This window comes from Mustela putorius, unplaced genomic scaffold (assembly GCF_011764305.1).
Source record: "Mustela putorius furo isolate JIRA1106 unplaced genomic scaffold, ASM1176430v1.1 tig00000698_pilon_pilon_pilon, whole genome shotgun sequence".
NCBI lineage: Eukaryota > Metazoa > Chordata > Mammalia > Carnivora > Mustelidae > Mustela > Mustela putorius.
In genome coordinates, this window is record NW_025421449.1 from 7,135,999 (window position 1) to 7,159,574 (window position 23,576).

The 23,576-nt window shown below is 38.5% G+C and overlaps 1 protein-coding gene across 2 annotated transcripts in view; it reads left to right on the top strand.

The window, feature by feature from the left end:
• Positions 1–23,576, top strand: part of LRMDA (leucine rich melanocyte differentiation associated) — a 1,048,937-nt gene that overhangs the window by 833,778 nt on the left and 191,583 nt on the right. For both annotated transcript variants that reach the window (XM_045083585.1, XM_045083584.1), the window contains one exon: positions 7,523–7,607. In XM_045083585.1, the coding sequence (XP_044939520.1) occupies positions 7,523–7,607 (85 nt within the window). The remainder of the gene's footprint in view (positions 1–7,522; positions 7,608–23,576) is intronic.

The window sequence follows — 23,576 nt, forward strand, 5'->3', positions numbered from 1 at the left end:
TTTTTAAATTTCATCTTGGTTAGATTTTCGTGTCTTCATTTCTCCAGAAAGGGATTTTATTTCTCCGGAAAGGGATTCTCTAGTATCTTCCGTGCTTTTTTCAAGCACACATAGCACTTTGATAATTGTCATTCTGAACTCTAATTCTGACATCTTATTAATGTAAGATATTACATATTGATTAGGTCCCTGGCCATCGGTAGTACCTTTTATTCTTTGTTTTTGAGGTGAGTTTTCCTGCCTTGTCATTTCATCCAGAAAAGAATAGATGAATGAGAGAGCAAAATACTAAAAGGATAAAAAGGGGCCCAGAAAAATATACACTAACACCAAATCAGAGGAGACTCAAAACTGGGGGAGAAGAAATGGGGGGTGGGAGAATATATATATATATATATATATATATATATATATATATAACAAAATAAAATATTATTTTATTATTTTATAATATTTTAATTTAAAAATTATATTAAAAAAAATATATATATATATGATAGAATGGTGAATAGAAAAGGACCACAAACTCGATTTTGGGTGTATTTTAAAGATTTTATTTATTTGACAGAGAGAGAGATCACAAGTAGACAGAGAAGCAGGCAGAGGGGGAGGGGGAAGCAGGCCCCCCTCCTGAGCACAGAGCCCGATGCAGGGCTCGATCCCAGGATCCTGGGATCATCACCTGACTTGAAGGCAGAGGCTTAACCCACTGAGCCACCTAGGTGTCCCTGCCTCCCAAAATTTTAAAGAAAGGAAAATTTATAGATACAAAAATAAGGGTAAACATGGTGAAGGGATGGAATATGACCATGAAGATGAAAATTTAAAAAGATTCTAGAAAAGGAATTGTTAAGATTAGAAGTTGGTTGAAAAAAGAAAAAAGAAGAGGAAAGAATGTGATCAGGCTGGAGACTAGAACAAAGCCATGCACTAGATTTAGGGTGTATTTTGATCTCTTAGAAGAAACTGTACCCCAAATTTTAAAGAAAGAAAATCCTATATGTATAGAAAAAATAAGTCAGAATATGACTATAGCAATGAAAATTTAAAAAAGTTTTTTAAAAAGGTATTGATAAGATAAAATAGTTTAAGCAGGTTAAAATAGATAAGATAATTTTTTTTTTAAATAGGAGAAGAAAAAAATAAAATTTAAGAAATTTAACTTTGGGAGACTAAAGAATCATGGGAAAAAAGCCATGAATTCTGTGTTGCATTCCGCAAGCTCTGGAGTTTTGCAGTTCTCATTGATTTGTGAACTTAGTCTTGGCTGGGTGTTCTTGCTGTTCTTCTGGGGGTGGGACCTATTGCAGTAATTCACAAATGTCTTTGCCTGAGATAGAATTGCACCACCCTTGCCAGGGGGCCAGCTAAGTAATCTGCTCAAGTTCACTCTGGGAGATTTTATTCCCTGAATGCTTTCTGTAGAGCTTTGGAGGAGTAGAATGAAAGTGGTGGCCTCCCAGTCTCCAGCCCCGAGGAGCCAAGAGCACGGAGTCCCATTCCTCAGTGCACCCTCAGATAAAAGCAGTCAATCCCTCCTGCCTCCCTGGTCAGTAGCCGCACTCTGTGCTCATCCAGTCTGTGACAGAGTGTTTCAGTCTCTGGTGCATGGCCCCATTGGGAGTCTCCAAACACAGCTGATTCCCACACCCTGTTCCCTTGTGCTTTTCCCAGAAGAGAAAGGAGCAGGTTTCCCCAGATCTGCCACTTTTGGGGTCCTTGCGTGAAGAGCAGTGACCTGACTGTGCTTTGGATTACCATTTAAGGTAATCCCAAGCTGGCAGCTCCTCCTCGGCTCTGTCTCTGCAGCCAGCTTCCCTGCTCTGATACCTGAGAGCTCTGCCACCCTCAAGCACCCCTGGTCTTTTTATGACCCTGCAGGTCCTGAGACCACATTGTCCCTGTAAAGGCTACACCTCCCCCGCTTAGCCTCTGGAGTGCCATCCCTCAATGGGGCAGACTTCTAAAAGTTCCGATTTTGTGCTGGACTGCCCTACCACTTGCCAGGAGCTGGCCCCTCCCCCTCCCATCTCTTTTCCTGTATATCACCTGGGATTCACTTCTCCAAAGGTCCTACCTTCCGTAAGTGGTTGATTTTCTGTTCATAGAATTGCTGCTCTCCTTCTCTTTGATCTGTTGAGTTTGTAGGTGTTCCGAATGGTTTGATGGCTATCTAGCTGAACTTCTAGGACCCGATGAAATTTAGATTTCCCACTCCTCCGCCATCTTGCTCTTCCCCCTACCTTACTGTTTTTTATTCCCTCCCCATTTCTTGAATTCTGGCTCTTAAAATATAGGGCCATTTCTGCTCCTAAACTCTTCTGCTGTCCCCAACCCAATGTGTCTGTCATGAGACTTTCTGTCTTACTTCACAATGAAAAGCATGGTGCTTTCACCTGGGAGTAGGTCAGGAGTCTCCTTCTGTGGTGGGTTCTTTGGCTTCTAATTTAAACTTTCAGGTGACGGCAAATTTTCACCTTTGATTCTGGGAACATGGCTCACATGTGTTGTGTTGTATTGAATTATAATCATTGTTTAGTCTGTTTTATCTTTGACATTAAAATTTTTTATTCATTTAGTCACCATACACTGATTTCTTCTTATATTTCTGGCAGTGTGTTGGGTACAAGGGTTAATAGTAAAGTTAATCTTGGAAAGTTAATACAGTTAATCTTGAAAGCTTTCTCTTAGGATGAATAAGAAACAAGCAAGGGCATAATCACTGTTTCATGTCTTCATGTGTCATGATAGTGGTCAGGGACAAATTTCCATGATAATACAGAGCATGGGGTCATGCTACCAGTCGGTGACTCTTAATAAGTAGTATTAATCATGGTTATCCTTTCTTTTTTCTTTTTTTGATGAGTCAGGAATGCAACCAAAGCCTTCATTTTATTTTTCTTGGTATTCCCAGCACAGGGCTTGGCATATAGTCGGTGGTTATTAAATACATGATAACTAAATGAGTGATGCTTTTTCTTATGAAAGAAAATAAATGTTTTTAGAAGAGTCAGCTTTATACCACAGTTTCAGGGAATGAGTTGTGATGAAAAGTGAAGATTGCTTTTACTTGAAGGAGGCTGACAAATTTCCCAGACCCAGGATCACTTTATGCTGTGTATGATTTAAGGGTGAGTGAGCATGCCAAAGCGCTCCACTTGAGCTGAGTAATGGGGAATGAGTTGTAGAGATGTGGTCTTAGATGGTATTTTGCGAAAAATAGTAAGAGATTTATGGCTATTAAACAACTTTGTAGCTGCCCCCTTCTTGTTTTGAAGCCTGCCAAATCGCTCCTCCTGTGGTCTGTATCATATTCCTTCAGGGCATCCATGATGTTCAGAAGTATCCACTGGAATGCAGGTTTCCATGGAATGCACCCAGTGGGAAGGGACTTGAATTTTACATACTCCTCTGAAGACATTTGTTTCCTGCAACCACTGAGTGAAATTCTCACTTTGCAAGTCTCTTATGGAGTGTACTATACTTCCATTGACTCTTTTCCAGTGAGGTTGCCAAAGTTCTCCCTTCCTTCCTGCATTATGGAAATTGCATGTGTAGTATAGTCATGACTATTATCATTACTGATGTGAGTTTAAAAAATTATCAGGAACTCCCCAATTGTGAGTAGGGAAAAAGGACAGAAATCTTTAGTATACTTTGACAAATCTTAGGCAGAAGGACTTACCAGGCTGGCATGAGCATTTCAAGCCTTGGTGTGAAGGGGATACATATTTACTATTATTTAGCAGCTTTTTCAAATCTATTGTCACACTCAGCAGCCTTAGGAAAAACAGAAATGGGATATTTCATTGCAAAAAACCAACCATAAGTGGCCTTAATCCATGCTGTGCAAGTGCTGGGAAGTTGTTAGAAGAAATTTCCTCTCCTTATGGGTTCATATAAATATAGGATGGTGTGGATCAGAGAGGACACAGGAATCTTGTTTTTCTTTTTTAATTTTTTTGCTTAATTTTGAGAAATTTCAAAAATGTGGAGAAGTTGAAAAATAATGAACACATGTAATTACCTTGCCAATGGCAAGGGACAGAATTTGTATTTTCTAATATTTTGACATATTTGTTTCTAAGCTTTGTCTTTAAATAAAATAAATAAATCTTTTATATATACGTGAAGGTCCTCCTACCCTGTTAGTCCTGATCCTATTACTCTGTCTTCTGGCAGAGACAACCATTTTCATGAACATAGTGTTTAACTTGTATAATTTTTAGATGTTTCCATAAAAACATGATGTCAAAGAACTACACATATATAAATATTATACCACATTTATCATTTTGCAACTTGTATTTTCACTCTGTGTTAAAATTTTCAAGTTGAGATACCTAAATCAGGTTTATTACTTTTAAATGCTAAATATTATTCTGTCATATGAATTTATAACATTTTATTTATCCATTTTCCTCATTGACAGGCATTTGAACGACTTCCAATTTATTCTGTTCTAAATAATCATGCAATAAACCCTGCTTTATGTTCTCCTTTATAGACCTGAGTGAAATTTTTAGTGTATACATTTGAAATGGAGTTGCTGTACCAATTTTCAATTTTATTAGATATTGCTAAATTACTCTCCAAAGTAGTTGAACGAGTCTCCATTCCTGATGGCAAGGAACAAGAGGATAAAAGTTCTTTCTCTTTATTCTCCTTGGCGCTTGTTGCAAGACTTGAAAATTTGCCAGTATGGCAAGTGGAAAAATTGTGTCTTGTTTTAATAGGCATTGCTCTTCAGACTAGTGAATTTGACCATCTTCTCTTTCATTCATTGACCACTCAGGTTTTCTCTCCTTTGAATTTCCTGATACTTCCATTGTCCATTTTTCTATTGTATTTTTAATTATTTAGGGTCATATGTATTCTGGATGCTAATATTTTATTGTAGACATTACAAATATCTTTGGACAGAAGTGATTTAAAAAGTACAATGTAAAAGTATAATTCTCTGCCATAGATATGAGATTTGGCAAGGTCTCAAAGACTTGAAAGGATTTGTGGTTCTAAAGATTCAGATTTACCCAAATTTCCCTATTCCTATTTTAGGTATATCTTCTTAATCCAGGTAAAAGAAAACGTGATTTAAGTTTTTCCACTTATATTTCTACCATCTCATACTCGATATACTATGGGTATGTTGCTTCATATTCAAGAGAAGTTCTTTATTTTGCCCTGCTTATGCTGTTTTATTAGTAATGCATGCTAACCAATTGTGGCACTGGAGTTCCAAGGAAGTTCTTTATTTGGGGGCAGGTAGTGTGCAAGTTGAAGACATTGCCTTGTTCATTTGTTCCATATGATAATCATGCTTTTCTTAATTGTGCCTGCAAGCATAATATTCAGGGAACAAATTGAAAAGATCACATGGACTTCATTTTGATAAGAACCAAGTCAAAGAACTGATAGTTAGAATCTTAATTTGTAGAAGTTTCCCTAAACATCCAGCCATAGAAGTTCCAACTGAAAGGCACCCTTTGCAAAATTGTTCTTTTCCTGGATTCGTTTCCATGACTCAAGTTTATAAATGGACACTGAGCAGAAAAGTAATTAAACGCTAGGCATAGAATGATGACAGCGAAACAGAACTCGAGCCATACCAGTTTTGCTTTGACTACCACTGGAAATAAAAGTAAATAGCTATTTTACTCTTGGTTATAAAGCTCTAATGTTTTGCCCAGTCAGAGGTATTTGCTGAAAGGTAGTTTCTTCCAGTAATTTTAGGAAAAGCTGTCATCAAATTGTCAACAGCCCAAATTGAGATTAAACGCACTAAGAAATATCACAATATAGCAACCTAAAACTCATACTGGAATTGTAGGCCTTTTTAGCATTGAGGTGGAATAGAAACACTGACAGAGAGAGAAACTATGGCCTTCTACTAAGGAAGAATGGTAGATCTGTGGAAGGACAGCCCCTATTACCTCGCCCCATATATCCTGCCACAAGTATTGACTAGGTGCCATATTTAGAACACTGTCACTGTGTCTCATTTATAACGTGGGGATTACAGGAGACCCTAACTGCCAAGTGGAGGGACATGTGGTGAATTTAGTATTTGAAATTTAATCTAATTTCTGACTCTATTATGTTCTTGCAGCATCCTAAATATCTAATGGTGTAGTATCTAGCAAGTCTTGTCTACTTTTTAAAAGAATTTTCTTAGTGACTGAACTTTTATCTTTCTGGACCCAATACCCTTGGATCAAGCTTTAAACACCACATATTTCCCTTGGAGCTGGAGTGAAGTAATGCTACCTGAAGTCTGTCTCTACCTTAGGGACAGAGCTTCTGACTCTGCTCCATTCAGAACTCTTTCTGTAAGTCTCCAGTGAAAGCCGCTTAATCAAACATCTCAAATGTCAGAAGCGGGGTTTAAAGGGTTTTTCTAGCAAGTAGGTTTAATCTCCTACTTAGTTTTGATTCCTATAATGTAGATAATCTCTTTGGAGAAAAAGGCCTGCTCCTAGCAGGGCAAATATATCCCATAGAATGTATTTCCTATTCCAGAAAGAAAAATGTAGCATTAATGAAATTTACTTTTTCTTGAAGCTTGGAAAGGTTGTAAGCTTAGGATTTTGATCCTAGCAGATGTTCTTTTTTGGATATTTAAAAAAAAAATAGCATTTGATTCAGAAGTCTCAGTAAGAATTGCAGTGGTGATGCTTTTTGCTATAAGCAGCCACACTCTGAATGTGACAGACTGGTCATTGTTTCTGAGAGATAACTGACCCCATAGCTGTAGTCCTTTGTTCCTGGCCTCATCCCCCATGGCTGTAGAGCTGAGGAAAAAGAAAGATAGCACCACTTACACATACGGGTCACACTGTATATAGTTTGATGATTAAAGAGCTGTTTGTGTACAATAAAAAATCATCTTCAAGGTATATTTCATATCATTTTCTTTGAGGTGTTGGAATGGCAAAATTTTATTGATAACCACTACATCCCAAATTTTAGATGAATTTTTCAATTCTGGTTAAGCTTAACCAGAACCCCAACTGCAAGATACACAGTGGTTTATATCCTTCAGGATGGTCCCTTTCTGCTGCTTGAGCCGTCACTTCTGTGTGTCTCTTTGCGACGGGGCCCACACCAACCTGCCCTGTTTTTCCCGTCCACCCTACGGCAAAGCTCAGCGTCCTCACTGGTTTCCAGAGAAATCCACTCATCGTTAACATTTAATCTGTAGGAAGTACTGGAAGAAGGCCTGTGACAGAACCCTAACTCTATACCATTTCTGGCCTTTTCCTTTTCTTCCTCCTTTCGGTTCATGAAATAAACAGTCCCCTTGTCTCAGGGCCCTTCCACCTGTCACAAGGCTTCTTGAAGATTTGGATGCCACCCTACACTTGCCAGAACATTGTCTCAGCACAGACAACTCCAGCTTCCAAAGGAGAGTTTTGGTTGATAATATTTCTTCCAGGCCCAGATCCCTAGGAGGCATGTTTGGTAAATAAAGACATTTAGCGTTTGGTGTTACTTCATGTTGACATTTTCTTTTATTACACAGGCTTCCAGCGACCGCGTCATAGCTTCTCCAGAGAACCACTATACACCCCTGCCTGCTGCTTCAAGGGATCTCACCAATCACCGAGGTAGGAACTTGACTTTTTATTGCTCTTAGTGCTTGCAGGGAGGGACACTTGGCTATGCAGAGCTCTGGGCTCATTATTGCTGTCTTGGCACTTTAGAAGGAACACAGTGCTTTTCAAGTCCTTGATGAGAAAACCATACCTGTCAAGCCTAGCGATTTTAACTCATATTAAACAGAATTTAGTGGTGGTCTACTGGGAAGGCAAATAAATCCATGCTAGAATATTATTTTGTGATTTGGTTTTTTTTCTTTTTTTGCTTTAAGTAAAGAGATTATAGTACTTAAAAATTGCTAAGTAGATCATTACCTGCATTAAAAGTGATGGAGAAAATTGGGAAACTCACTAATATTTGTAAAAAGTATCATTGTTTGGGGAGTAGTATAGTTGAAATCTGTAATTTCAAAATGAATGAACTCTACATTACAGCTAAAAAGAATTCCAGTTTGCCTAACAACATTGCAGAGAGTCAGTGCACAGTTTTCCTTAAATTATCTGATCTCCAAAATATTAATTTGGTTTACCCAGTGTTTCCAAAGCCGTGAATCTCTATTGTCATCTCTAGTGTTTGCATGGAATATAATTTAAAACTGCCTTGTTCCTAAGCTGGCTGCTTAGACCAAGGACTGTATGGTCACCTTTGTTGGAACTAGAGGGACAGGAAGAGCCATACAGTATAACTTGTTTATTTTATCCTGGTTATGACGACAGCCATGTTTCTTAATTGTGAATCTACCCTCCAATGGTAAGGACAGGCTTCATTTGAGGGCATTCCATACTTAAATAGTATTTCCACAAGCAGGAAATTCCCCTCATACATTTAGGGAACACAGAGGAAGTACTGGCCCAGGTCTGTCATGCCAACTACGTTGTAGGCTGGGTGGGTAGAAACAAAGGCTGTAGAGAGGCTCAGAAAGTGATGAAGTTGTGCTCAGAGAAGACCTGCGGGCTCTGGGTAAATGGCACACTCCTGTTCTGCAGGAAATAATCAAGAGTATGATGCAGGATTCCAGATGTCTGTGATTTGAACATCACAGTTGCCTATTTGATGTCTCAGCACAGTAGAACTTTTCTGCATTTACATTTATTTTGGTTCAATTTTGATTCTGTTCATTAAGGGTCAGTTTTGTGAAAATCAACTTTGCTCAAAGGCAGGTAGAACGAATAACTGCTAGTGTGCTATATTTTGAGGGGCATGTATAGATCTCCTTCACTGAATGTCCTTATGGAAGTGTCAAACATATTCCTGTAGAGACTTTTTTTTGAGAGGGGATGGGAGTTCCCCTAAGTAAATAATAATACCACATCTAGACAGAATAACAAATTCACTCCAGTGTTATATCCTCATGGATTTATTTAGTGGTTTCTTATATTTGAATAAAGGCATTTTTAATCTATAGCCCATTGAGTATAATACAAAGGAACTGAGGGCTCAGAATCCTTAAGCCTACTTATAAAAGTTGATCTAGCTATGAAATTGAGATTTCACAACAGAAGGACATGATCAGATCAATGATAAGCCTCCATAATAGGATGAAGATCATTTGTCACTGTAATGGTAAAATAAGAAATCTGAATCTTAGAGTAAAGGAATTTAAGAATTAAGTTTTGAAGGTATGTTGAGAATATTTGGAATATGAAAAAATGGTCAAGGGTTTGGAATTAAAACAAGTGCCCTTCAATGACATCAGAGCCCAGCATCAATGGGAACATTGCTGTTGAAAAGACCCAGCAACAGATATCTCAGTTTTACTGAAAAATGCCCCTATAAATTTAATGCTCTGGTTGCTTGATCAACGCTACGGACCTGAGAGTGAAAAAAGGCAAGCTAGCATCATGAAATGATGGGTAGGTCTTTGGGCCTCTGGTCATGTGGACATCACTAAAGAGAGAGCCAAAGAAGCTCATTTAGGTTGAATTATTATAGGACTGATCCATGTAGGGAAGAGACGACACTGATCTTTTTAGCTTGGCATGAACCATATGATAACAAGTGGGGAAAGCCCGATTTTTAGGCACCCAGAATGAAACTGCTTAATGCCACCTTACTTTTTTTTTTTTTTTAAGATTTATATATTTATTTTAGAGAGAGAAAGAAAGAGTGTACATGAGTGGGGAGAGGGACAGAGGGAGAAAATCTTCAACTGAGTTCAGAACCCAATGCAGGCTCCATCTCACGATCCATGAGATAAGACCTGATTTGAAACCAAGAGTTGGACGTTCAACTGACTGAGCCACCTGGGTGCTCCATTACCACCTTGTTTTTTATGTTAAAGTTAGAGAAATTATTCTAAATTTTTGATCGTATAAGTCACCAAACTATTTGACTGTCATTTATCAATACCTTTATGGAAACTGCTTACAAATGCTTATCCAGAGAGGCTCTTTCCCATTGTGAAGGCGAATTACATCAGTTCTTGCCCAAGTGAAATCCTCCACGAAGTCTGAAACGTGGTCTAAAAAATCTTAAGTGGAAGTTCTATTTGCAAATAATGTTTTGATTCATCCAGTTCCCAATCTCTTTTTATTCCGCACCAACAACTACATAAACCAGTGGGCAGTAGTTCATGTGCAAATTGCTATTTTTCTATACATGCCATTTTCCCTTTACTTGTCCTTTTATGTTACTTCCAATGTCGAGGATGATAGACCCAAGATTCGTGTCTTAAGGACTGTAGATTCAAATGCAAAGGAAATCTGGGCCCAGAATAATTATCAGGAAATGGGAGACTCTTGTTTTTCCATCCGTAATTTACAGTTAACCCAGGCATTGCAGGGAGAATAATACGCAATACTTTTTGACTTCTTGTATGAATTTTTTCTATATTGATTTGTCTCCTTCCTGAGGTGCTTTAAATATGTGTTTCTATCTCCTTAGTGCAATTTTTTATATTCTGCTTTGTGTGAAAGAGGTCAAGTATATGTAGGTCTTGAACTTGTCATAAGTGAAAGCTCCCTAAAGGGAGTAAAGAGTCTCATCTTTCTTCTCTTGCACATCACTGACTCTTGTGCATCCTTCAGGCATCAGCCTAACTATCACAGCTGTAAGGGAGACTTTTCCGATCCCACCCCACACATTTATATTAGGTCAGTGTTCATTTTTCAGGCTTTATTTTCCAGTGTCTTCCTGGACAGGCTGTAAGCTGTTGGAGACAATAGAAGATAGTGTATCTGTTTGCTCACCACTATACCTGCAATGCCTGGCACAGGGCCTCCTGCTTTTTAGAAGCTCAAGAAATATTTGTTCAGTAAAGGATGAATGGTCGAAGCCCAGGGAAAAGTCAGTAATTTAGGTGCCTCTGTAAGATAACTTAATTGTGTCTGAGAAAGGAGACCCATCTTCCTTTGGGATTAAGTGATAGGGGAAGGAAAGGCCAGCCTGTGGACCTCAGACCTCAACCCTGTTGCTTTCAACCCAGTCACCACGGTTGGGCCCATATGTATTGATTCATTGTCCGATGGCGGCATTTAGCCACATTGTATAACTTCCAAGTAGATAATAATTTTGATGTCATAATGTCATAATTTTTAAACTCTGGTGTTTTGATGGTAGGAAAGAAATAGGATGAATTGAAGCAACTAAGGGAATTATTTTACTTGTAACAGCTCTCAAAGAAGGGGCTGGACTCTGCCATAAGGTGCAGGCAGTCGTATAGATGTGGTTTTAGAATGGTACTCCTGAAATCTCTCTGAGAATTCTGCTCTAGGTCTAAACATGTCTTTGAAGTCTACTGGGGCCATGGGGCTGTGTCAGGAATCTCAGTTATTACCTAGTGGTGGCCTGCTTACTATATCCTCTGTGGGTATCCACATTAGAAGGAGCATTGGAGTGTTTGTTGGAGAAATGTTTCTTTAAGTATGTTATGTGCATTGAACATACACCTGCATATCAGGTATTGCCACTCTTTATCTGGTACCTGTTAGAAATGGGATTTGCAATTAAGTAAACCACTGCATCTTTTGGGGAGAACATTTCTATTTAGTAAGTTGACCATATCATCCTCAAGACAACCCTATAAAGGAGGGAGGGTAGGTATTACTATTTCCATTTAACAGAGGAAAGCACCAAGAATTGCTGGGGGAGACTTAAGTCACTCGGTGACAGAGGCAAGATAAAAAACAAACACACAGATTTCTGTGTCCTTGATTCCCAGACCATCCCTGACATTTGTCCTTGACACAGGACATATGAAGCAAATGCAGGACTGACTGTGGCATTGTGCTAGATGGAAGAAGGAAGTACAGGCAGAGAAATGGCCTGGAAATGCCACTGCCCGGGGTGAATTTCTACAGCCTTTGCTAAGACTGCAGCGAAGTATAGCGACCTTACCTCTTCTGTCAAAAGAATTGTCTGTTACTCTCTTTCTCTCCCTTATTTTAAATTACAAATATATAAATTCAAGAACAGAGACAGTTTGAAAAACCAAAACAGAAGATAGTATCACATCAGTCTGAATTCAGATAGGGAAAATAGAAGGCCCACTATGGATTCACATGATGAGGGGGTTTAATGTAAGGAATGAGCAAGGGGCTGGTCCAGTCAGGGAGGACCCCACCCAGAATCCAAACCTTGTAAGGAAGCTGGGGATTCTTAAGAGCTTGCTGAAGTTTCTGCACATCTCAGAAACACCTGGGCACCTCCTACTGATGTTCTCCATCTGCAGCAGCCATGTGGGAGTGATTCTCAAGAAGTCCACTTGGACACCGCTTCAAACGTTAGATCTACCCAGGCATTGCCCTGTTCCTCTTTCTCTCTGGATTTCTAAGTCATACTCCAGGGTCTCTCTTTGCCTCATTCTAACCTAGAACCACATGCCAAGGGAAGTCTCAGAAAGGCAGTTTCTAGTTCATCCTCTGAGCTGCAGAGAAAGCCTGAGAAGAGGGTGGTGGTGATGCCAGGTGATAACAGGCAGTGACCCGACTTTGCAAGTAGTGATCCCACAGAGGGATCCCATTCCAGGGCATTTGTGTGCGCATTTTACAAAGTAATTGCAAGCCTAGTGAATGTCCCTGAATTACTATTTTTTTTCTCTGATGCTTATACAGTCTGGAGGGTATGCCATCCTTACCTGGTCATATTAAACATCGGACTTTAGATGTATGAAAGAAAGAAGGAAGGAAGGTGAAAGGAAATCTATGGAAACGTGCTTGGAGATCGTAGCCATCCTCCTTCCGCCTATCCTTGGCAGCCTTGCCATGACTTCTGGTACACTAGTTAGGTGCTCATCCCCTTCTCCAGCCAGGGCTTGGTCTATTTGTGTTTGAAATTGATTGCTGGGACTGTCATAGAATGATTTACATAGCAACTCATCATAATTAGTTATCATTTGCAGTTTCCTTAATGTGAGTTGCATTTTATGCTTAGGAATTGATTTTTCTGTATATCTCCATGAAGCAGCTCAATGTGTGCCATCCAAACAAGAAGAAAAAGAAGGGAAGAAAAACTGCAGGCGTTTTTTATTTTTATTTTTTAAACAGTTTTAGCATGAGATATCATAAAATACATTTTCACAGAAGCCATAAATACAGAGTGTTTTGCTTCAACTATTTAAATAAGCCAAACTGAAATGAAGAAGAGGAAAATTAATGGATGTGTGTGAAGAAGACGTGGCAATGTAGGGAAAGATGTTTGGGATGGGGAGATGTTGCCCAGAAAAACCGTATGCCAATGAGCAGAATACTTTTGGGAGGGCTCAAGATGGGGCTGCTAGATAACCAGACTGCTCATCACAATTTGTTTTAGGCTTAGATGATTTGGAGGCAATCTGTCTCTTTCAGACAACTTAATTTTTTTTTTTTTAATAGTCGTACCATCTTGCCATGTCAACCTATAGGGAAAATAGAAGGCTTACTATGTATATCACATGTTGAAAGCTAAGTAAGTTTGATCATTATAAGCAAAATCTACAGAGAATAGTAGCATAGACTCAATGAAAATAGATACAGTTGTTTAGGCTATCTTATTAGTTTAGCATCGAGGTGTCTTTCTGCCTATTGTTCTTTGTTCTCACTGACCATTGAAAAAGACGAAATAAGCAATCTGATGGCTATGGTGACTTTGCCAAGGATGTCCCACCTAAGATCGGGCCCTATGACAAAAGCAACCTGCTTATTTCTTGCTTTCTGTCTTCCAAAATATTTTGATTATCTTTTCAAAGGAGCTAACTATCAGATGATTTTTCAGAAAACATCACTGAGTCATTGAAGGTTCACAGAAGTATGGCGGATCCAACTTTTCTCCATAGAAAATGTATTAAAATCTGTGGAAGAGAGAGGGAGGGAGAAGAAATAAGAAAAAAAAAATCACTTTAGCAATTGGCTAGGATGGCCTCCTCGCTGCTGACAGGGACATCTTTCTTCTTCGGGTCCTGCTAGATAAGTGCATGGCCTCGGCTCTCCTCTTTCAGACTCCATGCCGTGGCTTTGCCCTGGCTGCCTAGGGAAAGAGTGTGTTGGTTCCTTGTGCAGAGCTATTATTAGCACTTTCTAATTATGTAAAATGCTTCCTCTGATGACATTTCAACAGAACCCATTACTTTAGTTTTCTTTCCTTCATAATGCTTTTATGGGCTTATAATCTTGGTGGAATTCTCAGATGCTGAGAGATGCTAAAGTTTCCTTTATTTAATCGAGGTGACTAGTGATTTGACAGTAGTGGTTGACAGGTTTATTTTATCTGTGTGGCAGTGGGAGTCTATTTTCAGTGTGTGCACTCTGTTCCAAAGTAAAAGGACTTTACTAAGTGCTGAATAAATTGTACTTTCCTTTGATTCTAGACCTTGCTGAAATGGTTTAAAAACTCCAGTCTGGGTCATCAAATTCATCTCTCTGCTGCTTTGCAGGGTCAATAGCTTCACTCTGTACCGAGCAGGGCTGGGTGGATTGGAATGGAGGGTCGTGTAGATTAAAACTTCCGCATATATATAGATAGATGTGCATGTGTGCGCTCGCTGTCTGGGAAGGTGGCAGTGATGGAAGAGTAAGCCAAGTGGAATCCGAAGATGGATGAATCTGTTAGACTATTACCAAGACTGGCATGGACTTCAGCCAGGAACTTTAAGCAGCCTCCTTTAAGCATTTGAAATCCATAGGGGTCCATTTCCTATCTTTTTTTCTCCAAGGATGATTTTTCATTTGCAGTCTCCATGATTGCTTTATTTCTACTCTTTGGGCAGAATTGTTGTGTGCTCAAAGATACAGAGGAGCTACGAATTTGGCTCTTCTGTTTTGGAAGCAAAGCAAAGAGGGAAATATGGAATCATGTCTTGTACTCCCAACAGGGGCAAACTTTACTTCTGCAAGATAAGCGATAACCCTTCTCCTAAAAGACAGTCCAAATAAAAAAATGGAGTTGAAAACATGTTCCTCTCTCTTAAAACATGGAGAGTCTGGGATGGATAGGATTGAAGATTCTAAATATCCTGAACTTTCAGAGTCATGGGCTGTTTCTTATCCCTTCTGTTGCAGGGGAAGAATTGAGGCGTGGCCAAATATGACTTTTGCAGTGACAAATATTGCTCTGAGCACCTTCATTTTAGGAGTCCTCCAGCATCCACTGTCTTTAGAATCCACTGTGTACAAAGTACTTGTTAGGGTTTGCCTTTAGTATCTACTGTGTACACAGTACTTGTTAGGGTTTATGGAATAGTCAGAAAGAGAGAGCACGGTATCTGTCTTCTAAGAAATTATGGTTTGATTGAGGACATTACCAAAATGGAACAATGCCAACCAAACTAGATATCATATATTATATAAGTGAGAGTTGCCTTACTTGGTAAAAGCTGTAAGTTCTGTACATGTTTGGAAAATATAGGAATCAGTAAATATTAGTATAGTCAGGCATGCATGGCTGTTTAGAGGATGTTGGCCTTGAGCTTTAAAGGAAGTAAGTCATGAGTGCATGGAGGGCAGAAGAAGGGCATCCCTACCCCCACTCCACTCACAAAGAAAGGGAATGGGTAAAGAAGCAGCGCAAGGGTAAGAAGAGGTAGAAGTGAATGGAAGAAGGGACCTAGTTTTGAAAAAGTAAAAAATGGGTTTATGTGTGTAGCCTGGATCCATATTATGGCAGGCCTTGAGTAGGCAGGAACATCTAAATTTGATTTATAGCTGTGCTATGGGATTATTATTTGCAAGCAGTAGGAGGGGAGAATTGGAAAGAAAAGAGTCTGGAATCGAGGAGGCCACCGTGGGATCACATTGAAGTTTTAGAAGCTTTGGATTTCTTGATACCAGACTATGTGGCTGCAGACTGTACCGCCTCGAAAGAGCAGGTTTCTAGCAAAGGTAATTTAGGAAACAACTTGGTAACAGATGGGGAAGACAGCTGGGTCCAGGACACTGCCAGTGGAGCAGGGGTGAGGGCAACGTAAAGGGAACCTTATGGCCACTATGGAATTGTTGTTCAAGGTTGCTGATGGTTTGGTCACAGGGTGTATCTGGCCCAGGCATCAGAGAAAATGGACAGTTAGTGCATTTCCATTTCCATCTCCACCTTACTCAAAGTATTTTTTGGTGTTGGCTTTTGAAACCAAATCTGAGAGCCCAGCATCAGTTAGGATAATGTTGAAATAATCTAGCATTGATGATGAAGACCTGGGGTGTCTGGCTGGCTGACTGAGGGAACAAAGAAGAGTAGGATTATGAGAAACATTTTGTAGCAAAAGCGATAGACTGACTTAGGGACTGATTATGTTTGGAGATGCTATGAGAGAACAGAAGGCTGAGAGGAAGCTGGCATGGTGATGGGAAGCTGTGGTCTCCGCCTGTAGGTGCTCTCCTGCTTCCCCCGTGCAGTGCGGGATGCTCCCCTATTATTGGTGCATAAGCTCTAACCTGGCCTGTTAAGTGGGAGGCTGCTGGGATTAATGTAGTGGGTTCATAGCAACAGGAACAAACAGACAATAAGCAGGCAGAGCAGCCACAAAAATTTGTTCTCATTCCGATCTTTGGCTCAAGATGAGCTACATTCTTTCAAAAAAACTAGTAAGTGCCCAGTGTATTTTATTCCCAAATCTTGGGTTTCTGGAAGGAGAACTATTAGAAGCCAATGGTTTCGGTCTAGAGGGGTCTGCTGAGAATGCTCTGCCCAGCATTCACCTCCCCATCCCAGTTCTAATTCATTTGTTTCCCTGTATCTTATAGAAGACTTTACCCCTGCCCCAGGTTTTTCCTCATGCAGAGATTTTACAACCTTTTTGGAACAAATAAACAAACATCTGGAATCATGTGGTACATTTAATTAAAAAGTTTGCATTTGGCCAGAAATGGTAAAATCATGAAAAATGGCCTGTCGGTGAGCACAAGAAGGCCAAACAATGACGTTGTTGGCTGCAAACGGATTGAAATTGAGTGAGGTGAACACCTGCTCAGTTCAGCAGGCTGTCCTCCAGCTTACCCCTCCCAGCCATGAATATTTACAGCTCTGGTTCTTGATCCATTCCAATGAAATTTTTGGTTGGGGCTGGTTGAGGGAGAGGGCTGTTACTTTTCCAATAACCTCAGATTTGATGGGATACATGTACTTTATAAAGGGTGCAATATTGGACTTTTTGACTCTTCACTTCCCTTAATCAGAATTCCATATGCTTCAGGTCACTGTGGGGGCCTGTTTCTGTTTCTTCAATCAGTCAGCCAACCACCCTTTCTTTTTTTAGAGGAACCCTGCACTGGGGGTTGGGTTGTAGGAGATGCAAAAGAAGCCCTGGGCTCTTGCCTTCAGGAATCCTATAATCTAACTCTGGAAATAAGGCCCAACATACAGAAAGCAGAAATCAAGCTACAAGGGTACAGAGGAGGGAAATTTGGTGAGGAAAGAACAAAGTGTTGGGAGGTAGCCTCGGGGAAAGGTGAGAACTAAGTTGAAAGCAAATAGGTTGGAATGAGAAAGTTGATCATATCACTTGGGAGTGGCCATCCCCAAGTTCTTTCTACTCAGGAATATAGAAAGGTCGTCTTTTATAAACCTACAAAATAAGAGAGAGGAGTGTGTCCTTGATACAGAAATGCAGTTTTAAAACAGGTCCTCCATCCCCTCTGTCTTCACTCACCTATTTCCACCCATTTATTGCTCCTAAAGACTTTGAATATAAAAAAAGCCTAAAGACATCCCTGGAATGAAACCATCTGTAGAGGTGACACACCTGGAGGAACTCTCCCTGGGTGGTTTCAGGGTGTGAAAGAGACCTTGGAGGGAGACCAAGTAGAGTTCTTGTTTAATTTCTGGCCATGGTCCAGAGGAGCAGTGTGTGAGATATAATCTTAAAGCAGGGGTTAGAGATGACAATTTGAAGTTTCTGATTAGCTTCTTCTGTGTGAAGCATGTGCATGGTAAAGCAAAATAGAAATTTGTTTGCATATTAAGAGAAGAGTATTGAAACTATCTGGCTTTATAGAGTATAGTGCTCTGATATGTCTTGCACTCTAGAATTTATACCCAGGATGAAGTTATTCTAAGATGAATAGTTTTTTCTTTTTGTCAGGAATACAATGGAAATAGCCAGAGGGTTGAACATACAGTGGGTGCCATCCAGGTTGGATCTGAGGAAGGGATGAGTATTGTTGAAGTTGAGTGTCAGTTGGCGAGGGAGATTGGGAAGTCATCATTACCCAAGGGCTTTTACTGAAGGATACACTCATCTGTCTTTGTGAGTGGAACAGTGTAGCCTGAAGGAAGTAAAGTGAAGCAGCAACTTTCAAATCCAATCAGGATTTGAAACCCAGACCCAGGGTTTTTCTAGATCTATGTTCGTTTAGCTTTTTCATAAAATAAAATCAGGGTTTCACCTTGACCCCACCGGACTTGTGCAAGCCCAGAAAGATATAAGGCTTTGCTGGAAAAACACTCCACTGTTGTCTGAGGCATTCTTAGTCCTCCACTCTTTATTATTCTTGTGCATCTGTTTCTTTAAATACTCTCTGCAGAAGCATTAGCATGAAAATAAAAGAGTACAGCAACTTGGAATTTTCCATTTGTAGCTTCCTTAGTCTGTGGGGTCAAAGTTCTATCCTCAGGGATGCTAATGCAAACTCTGTGTGCTGTTCCAGGGCAAATGTTTCCCCACTAAAAGACAAGAGGGGGTGGGAAGCCAGGAAAATAATGTAATTCTAATTCCTAAACACAGACTGCCTAGAGATTCCAATTTAAATTGCTGCTCCCCTACTCTTATTCCCACCCTCCCCCAAAGACAAAAACTTTCCTGTTGTGAGGACAGACATCTGTGTAAGAGCAATGAAAACAGTCTTTTCTCTTGTGGATTAGCTCTTTATTCCTTTATTTATCTTGCTCTACTTCATCAATTTCTTCCCAATCAGGAATAGTCAAAGAGGATAACATGCAGTCCCTTTCTTTGTTTTTGGTTAAAGAAATCCGTATAACCATCCTCACCCCCAAATTTTCTTGTGTCTTATTTCTCTCTTTTCATCTGCCCCTTTGGAATTTTTCTAGAACTTCATACAATGTACAAATAATCGAAGTCTCCTGGACCAGGTTAAGCAGGGTAGTAAATGGTGGCATATCTGGAAGATCGTAAAGCATAACGAGAACAACAACAACAGTGCAAAGAACATGTCCTAAAGCCTCCTTTTCCTCTTCTGAATCCCTAGAAATTTATTAATTCAAGAGCTACCCACTGAACACAAACTATGTACCAAGCACTGCTCTGAGCATAGGTCTAGAGTGATGAATAAAGCAGACAAAAATCTTGGCCTTCAAAGAGCTTACGTTTCTACTGAAAAAGAATCAAGATAAAAATAAGAACAGTGTAGAGTATGATAGAGATAAATACTAAGAATAAATACTGTGATAAAAACAAAAGCAGGCAAAAGAGAGGAAGGAGTGTGTGTTGGTAATTTGAGATTTGATAGCCAGAGCCATCACCCCTGAGAAAGTGGCATTGGAGTGTCAGTATAGCTCGGGTAAGGAATCTAGCAGAGGAGGAATGTGGTGAGGGGAGCATAGATGAAGTCAGGACTTTAGCATCTTATAGCCCATTTACTGTCCCTTAAACAGGAAGCCATTTTTTAAGGCATTCACTGAAATGATAGAAATGATACATTCTACTTTCTCTAGGGGAAAGGAAAAACAAAAACAAAAACAACCAATAATTAACTGGAAAAGAAGATCAGAACCTATGTAGATTCTCTGCAAGAGAGATTAAAGGGTAAGATTAAAGAGATTCATCACAGCTTTGATGCCAGAGAGTTTAAAAATATAGGACAAGCTTCAGGACTTTGCTAAGTGCAGGAAACTACTGGCAGGCTTGAGAGCAGCCAACATGTTAGACCTCCATAGTGAGAGTCACACGGGTCAACCCATCTGTACGCCTGTCCCCATCCCTGGCAAAAATCACTCAGCTGAGCTATCTCCAAGCCAGAGGAAACAAGGTTGGGCAACTGGGTGTGTAAAGTAAGGTGTCAAGAGTTGGTAGAAATGTAATAGGCATAATAAATGTGGATGAACTAAATTAAAAGTACACTCTCAGACTTGCTAAAAAAGAAAATGTAAAATAAAATACTTTTTAAAGAAATAAATACAGTAAAATAACATAGGAGTTTGAAAATAAAAATTACAGGGATTAGAGAAGAACACAAAACTTTAGATGCTAGAAACAAAACCCGGTAATAAGAATGTTAATTTCAGAAAAAGTAAGATTCAAGACGGTGATTGAAATGATGAAGAGGGATATTTTGTATACTTAAGAAGATAAAATAGGAAGCTGTAAAATTCATGAAACGCAATGCATCTAGCAACAGGGCTTTGAAATACATAAAGAAAAACTTCTAGAAATACTTGACAAATTCACAATCCCAGATGAAAACTTTAGCATATTTTCCATAGAAAATGACAGCTAACAGAACAGAAATTTCACATCGATGTTTTATTAAATAGAAAACAGAATAAACATTCTTTTATGAACTATCTGGAACATTCACAAAAACTATCCACAAATTGAGTCCAAGTATAATTTGCCCAGTTCAGATTAATTGATCATAACTCAAAAAAATTAGAAATTAGCTTCAAAAGGAAGACCTTCTAGAGGGGCTAGGGCAGGGTAAAGGAAATTTGACTTACAGAATTAGAAAGAAATGAAACTTTTAGTTTTATGAGGAAATATAAATATAAATTACTCTTTAAGAGGAAGTGGAAGTGACAGCACCATAGTATATTAAAAACTGTGGGTTGTAGCCCAAAATGTAATTAAAAGATTTTGTTCCCTTGAAAATATAAAAATGCAACAAGAAATAAAAAAAATCTTTTTAAATGGGCTGAGTTTCCAGAAATTTTAATTAAGCAACAACAAACCCAATGCCATATGAAATGACTGAAATAAACCAAAACTTAATAAAACAGAAACAATATATAATACACTTTATCAATAGTACCAACAGATAGTTTATTTTTTCAAAGATGAATCTAGCAAATCTAAAGAAAAACTAGAGATGAATATCTAACTTAGGAATAAGAAGAGTAAAAACTCTGTTTTTATCAATAAAATTTGAAAATCTAAAACAGGCAATTTTAAGGCAATTATAATTACCAATATTGTCTCAAAGAGGAATACAAATCTAAATAGAGAAAAAGACTAGAGAAGAAACTGAAAAAAATCATCATATATCCCTCAAAGAGGAGAAACTTCCTAGATTTATTCTAGAAAATGAAAAACAATGAACATCTCTCTTTTCATCTAACTAGGATTCCATAAGTGACATAAATAAGATAATGAGCACACATTAAAATGAAACTGTAGGTCATCATCTTTTACAAATGTGGTTAAAGTATCCTCCATGAGAAACTAACAATAAGATTTAGTAATGTAGTAATAAAAAATACCATCTTGTGCCCCATTAGGATTTATCTCAAAATTGAAAGGTTAGAATTTATCAGTAAACTTGTCATATGGGCATATTAAAAAAGAAAAAGGAATTATATGTGGTCATATTAATAGATACACAAAAGAAAAAAAACTTGTGACATTTAATAACTACTTCTACCCACATATCTTAGCAAATAAGAAATACATGGAAAGTTCTCTAACTTGATTAAAATTATCTGCCAAAAACATACAGCAACCTGCATAGACAAGAACAAAGGGTTGAAAATATTCCCATTACAGTCCTTGGATAAGCAAGGAAAGACTAGTCTGCATTCCCTTGGAGATGCTAGCCTAAACACTAAGATGTACAACAATAATAACAAAAACCAAAAGGAGCAATAAAGACTGTAGTACACAGAACATTATTTGCAGTCATTATTATGATTTACATCAAGGATTAGCAAACATTTTCTATGAAGGGTCAAATATGAAGTATTTTAGCCTTTGAGAGACAGAAGATACTTGTTAAAACCACTTAGCTCTGCCCATATGAAATATAACATGACAGAACTGAGACCTATCATACTTGTATCAGAACAAAATGAAAATGTGCTTAATTTATCTGTTTAAAATACCTTCAGGTTGACTCATAAGGAAAATCCAGTTCTCGGTGTTATATAAGAGAAAAAGAAACAATTTGACTCAGAAAAGTTGAAACAAAAGCCTAGAAGAGGGATTACAGCAGAGGTTACGGTCTAAATATCACAAGGTAGAATTTAAGCAAAAGAGCATCAAATGAGACAAGGAAGTCATATAGTGGCACAGGGCAATGGTTTATTAAGTTCAAAGATTCTGTAGGTCAGGAATTCTGAGAGAAGACAGTGGGAAGGACTTATCTCTGTTCTTTAATATCTGCGGCCTCAGTAGAAGACTTGAGGTCTAGGAACTAAAATCACCTGAGAATTCACATAATGCTAAGCTTGGTGGTTGATGTTAGTTATCAGCTGGGGACCTCAATTCCTCTCCATGTGGGGTCCATGTGGTCTTCCTTTAAATGCAACTTTGGGCTTTCTCATAGCATAATGGCTGAGTTCAAATGCCAAAAATTTCCCAAGAGTGAGTAAGAGCCAGACAGAAGCCATATTGTCTTTTATGACCTGTATTTTAGAATTCATGTAGCATTACTTTAACTGTCTACTGTTCATCAAGGTAGTCACCCAAATTCCTACCCAGGTTTAAGGGAAGGAAAAATGGATTCTGCCTCTTGATGGGGAGTAGCAAAGTTCTAGAGGAGCATGTGAGACTAGAAATACTGCTTTGATCATTTTGGCAAACATAGCCCTCCATAATGATATACTGAGTTATAAATTTTAATGAATTTTAGGAAGTAGAGGAAATATAAAAACTCTCAGGTCACCGGGTGATGAAACTAAAAGTTTATAACAAAAGCAGACTGCAAAAAGCCCTTCTGCTCAGAAACTTCGTAATACTCTTAAATCTCAAGTCAAAGATAACATACAAGCTCAAATTGTAGAATAGCTGGAGAAATATGATAATGAAGTCATTACCGGTCAGAAGCTATGATATAGATCTAAGGCCATTCTAAGAAGAAAACTGTATGTATATTTAAGTACATATATTAAAAGCAAAAGAATGCAAAAGATAAATGAAGCATCTGACTCAGAAAACACTCAGCTAAGTAAACCAAAGGAAAGCAGAAGGGATTAATTATTAAAGCTAAAAACAGATATAAATAAATTATAAAACAAAAGTATAATAAATAATTGAAGAGCTGATTTTTTAAAAAACAAAATCAAGGAAAATTAAAGAAAATACAAACATTCAAAATATAAAATGAGAAGTCACAGAAGAGAAAATTAAAAGAATCGTAAGAAGTAACTTTGTTGAATTTTGTGCAAGTATCTAAATATCTAGATCAAGTGGATAATTTTTTAAGAAAATGAATTCTCTAAACTGACTCCAGAAGAGATAGAAAGTTGAAATATTGATTTCCATAGGCAAATAAAGTACATAAAGACTCTCACAACCCTGCACCAAACTGAAGTCCAGGTGGTTTTACATGGAAGTTTTACCAAACTTTAGAATAAAAGGTGATTTTGTTAAGAAGATGATTCTGTTAAATGTTTAACAACTGGGT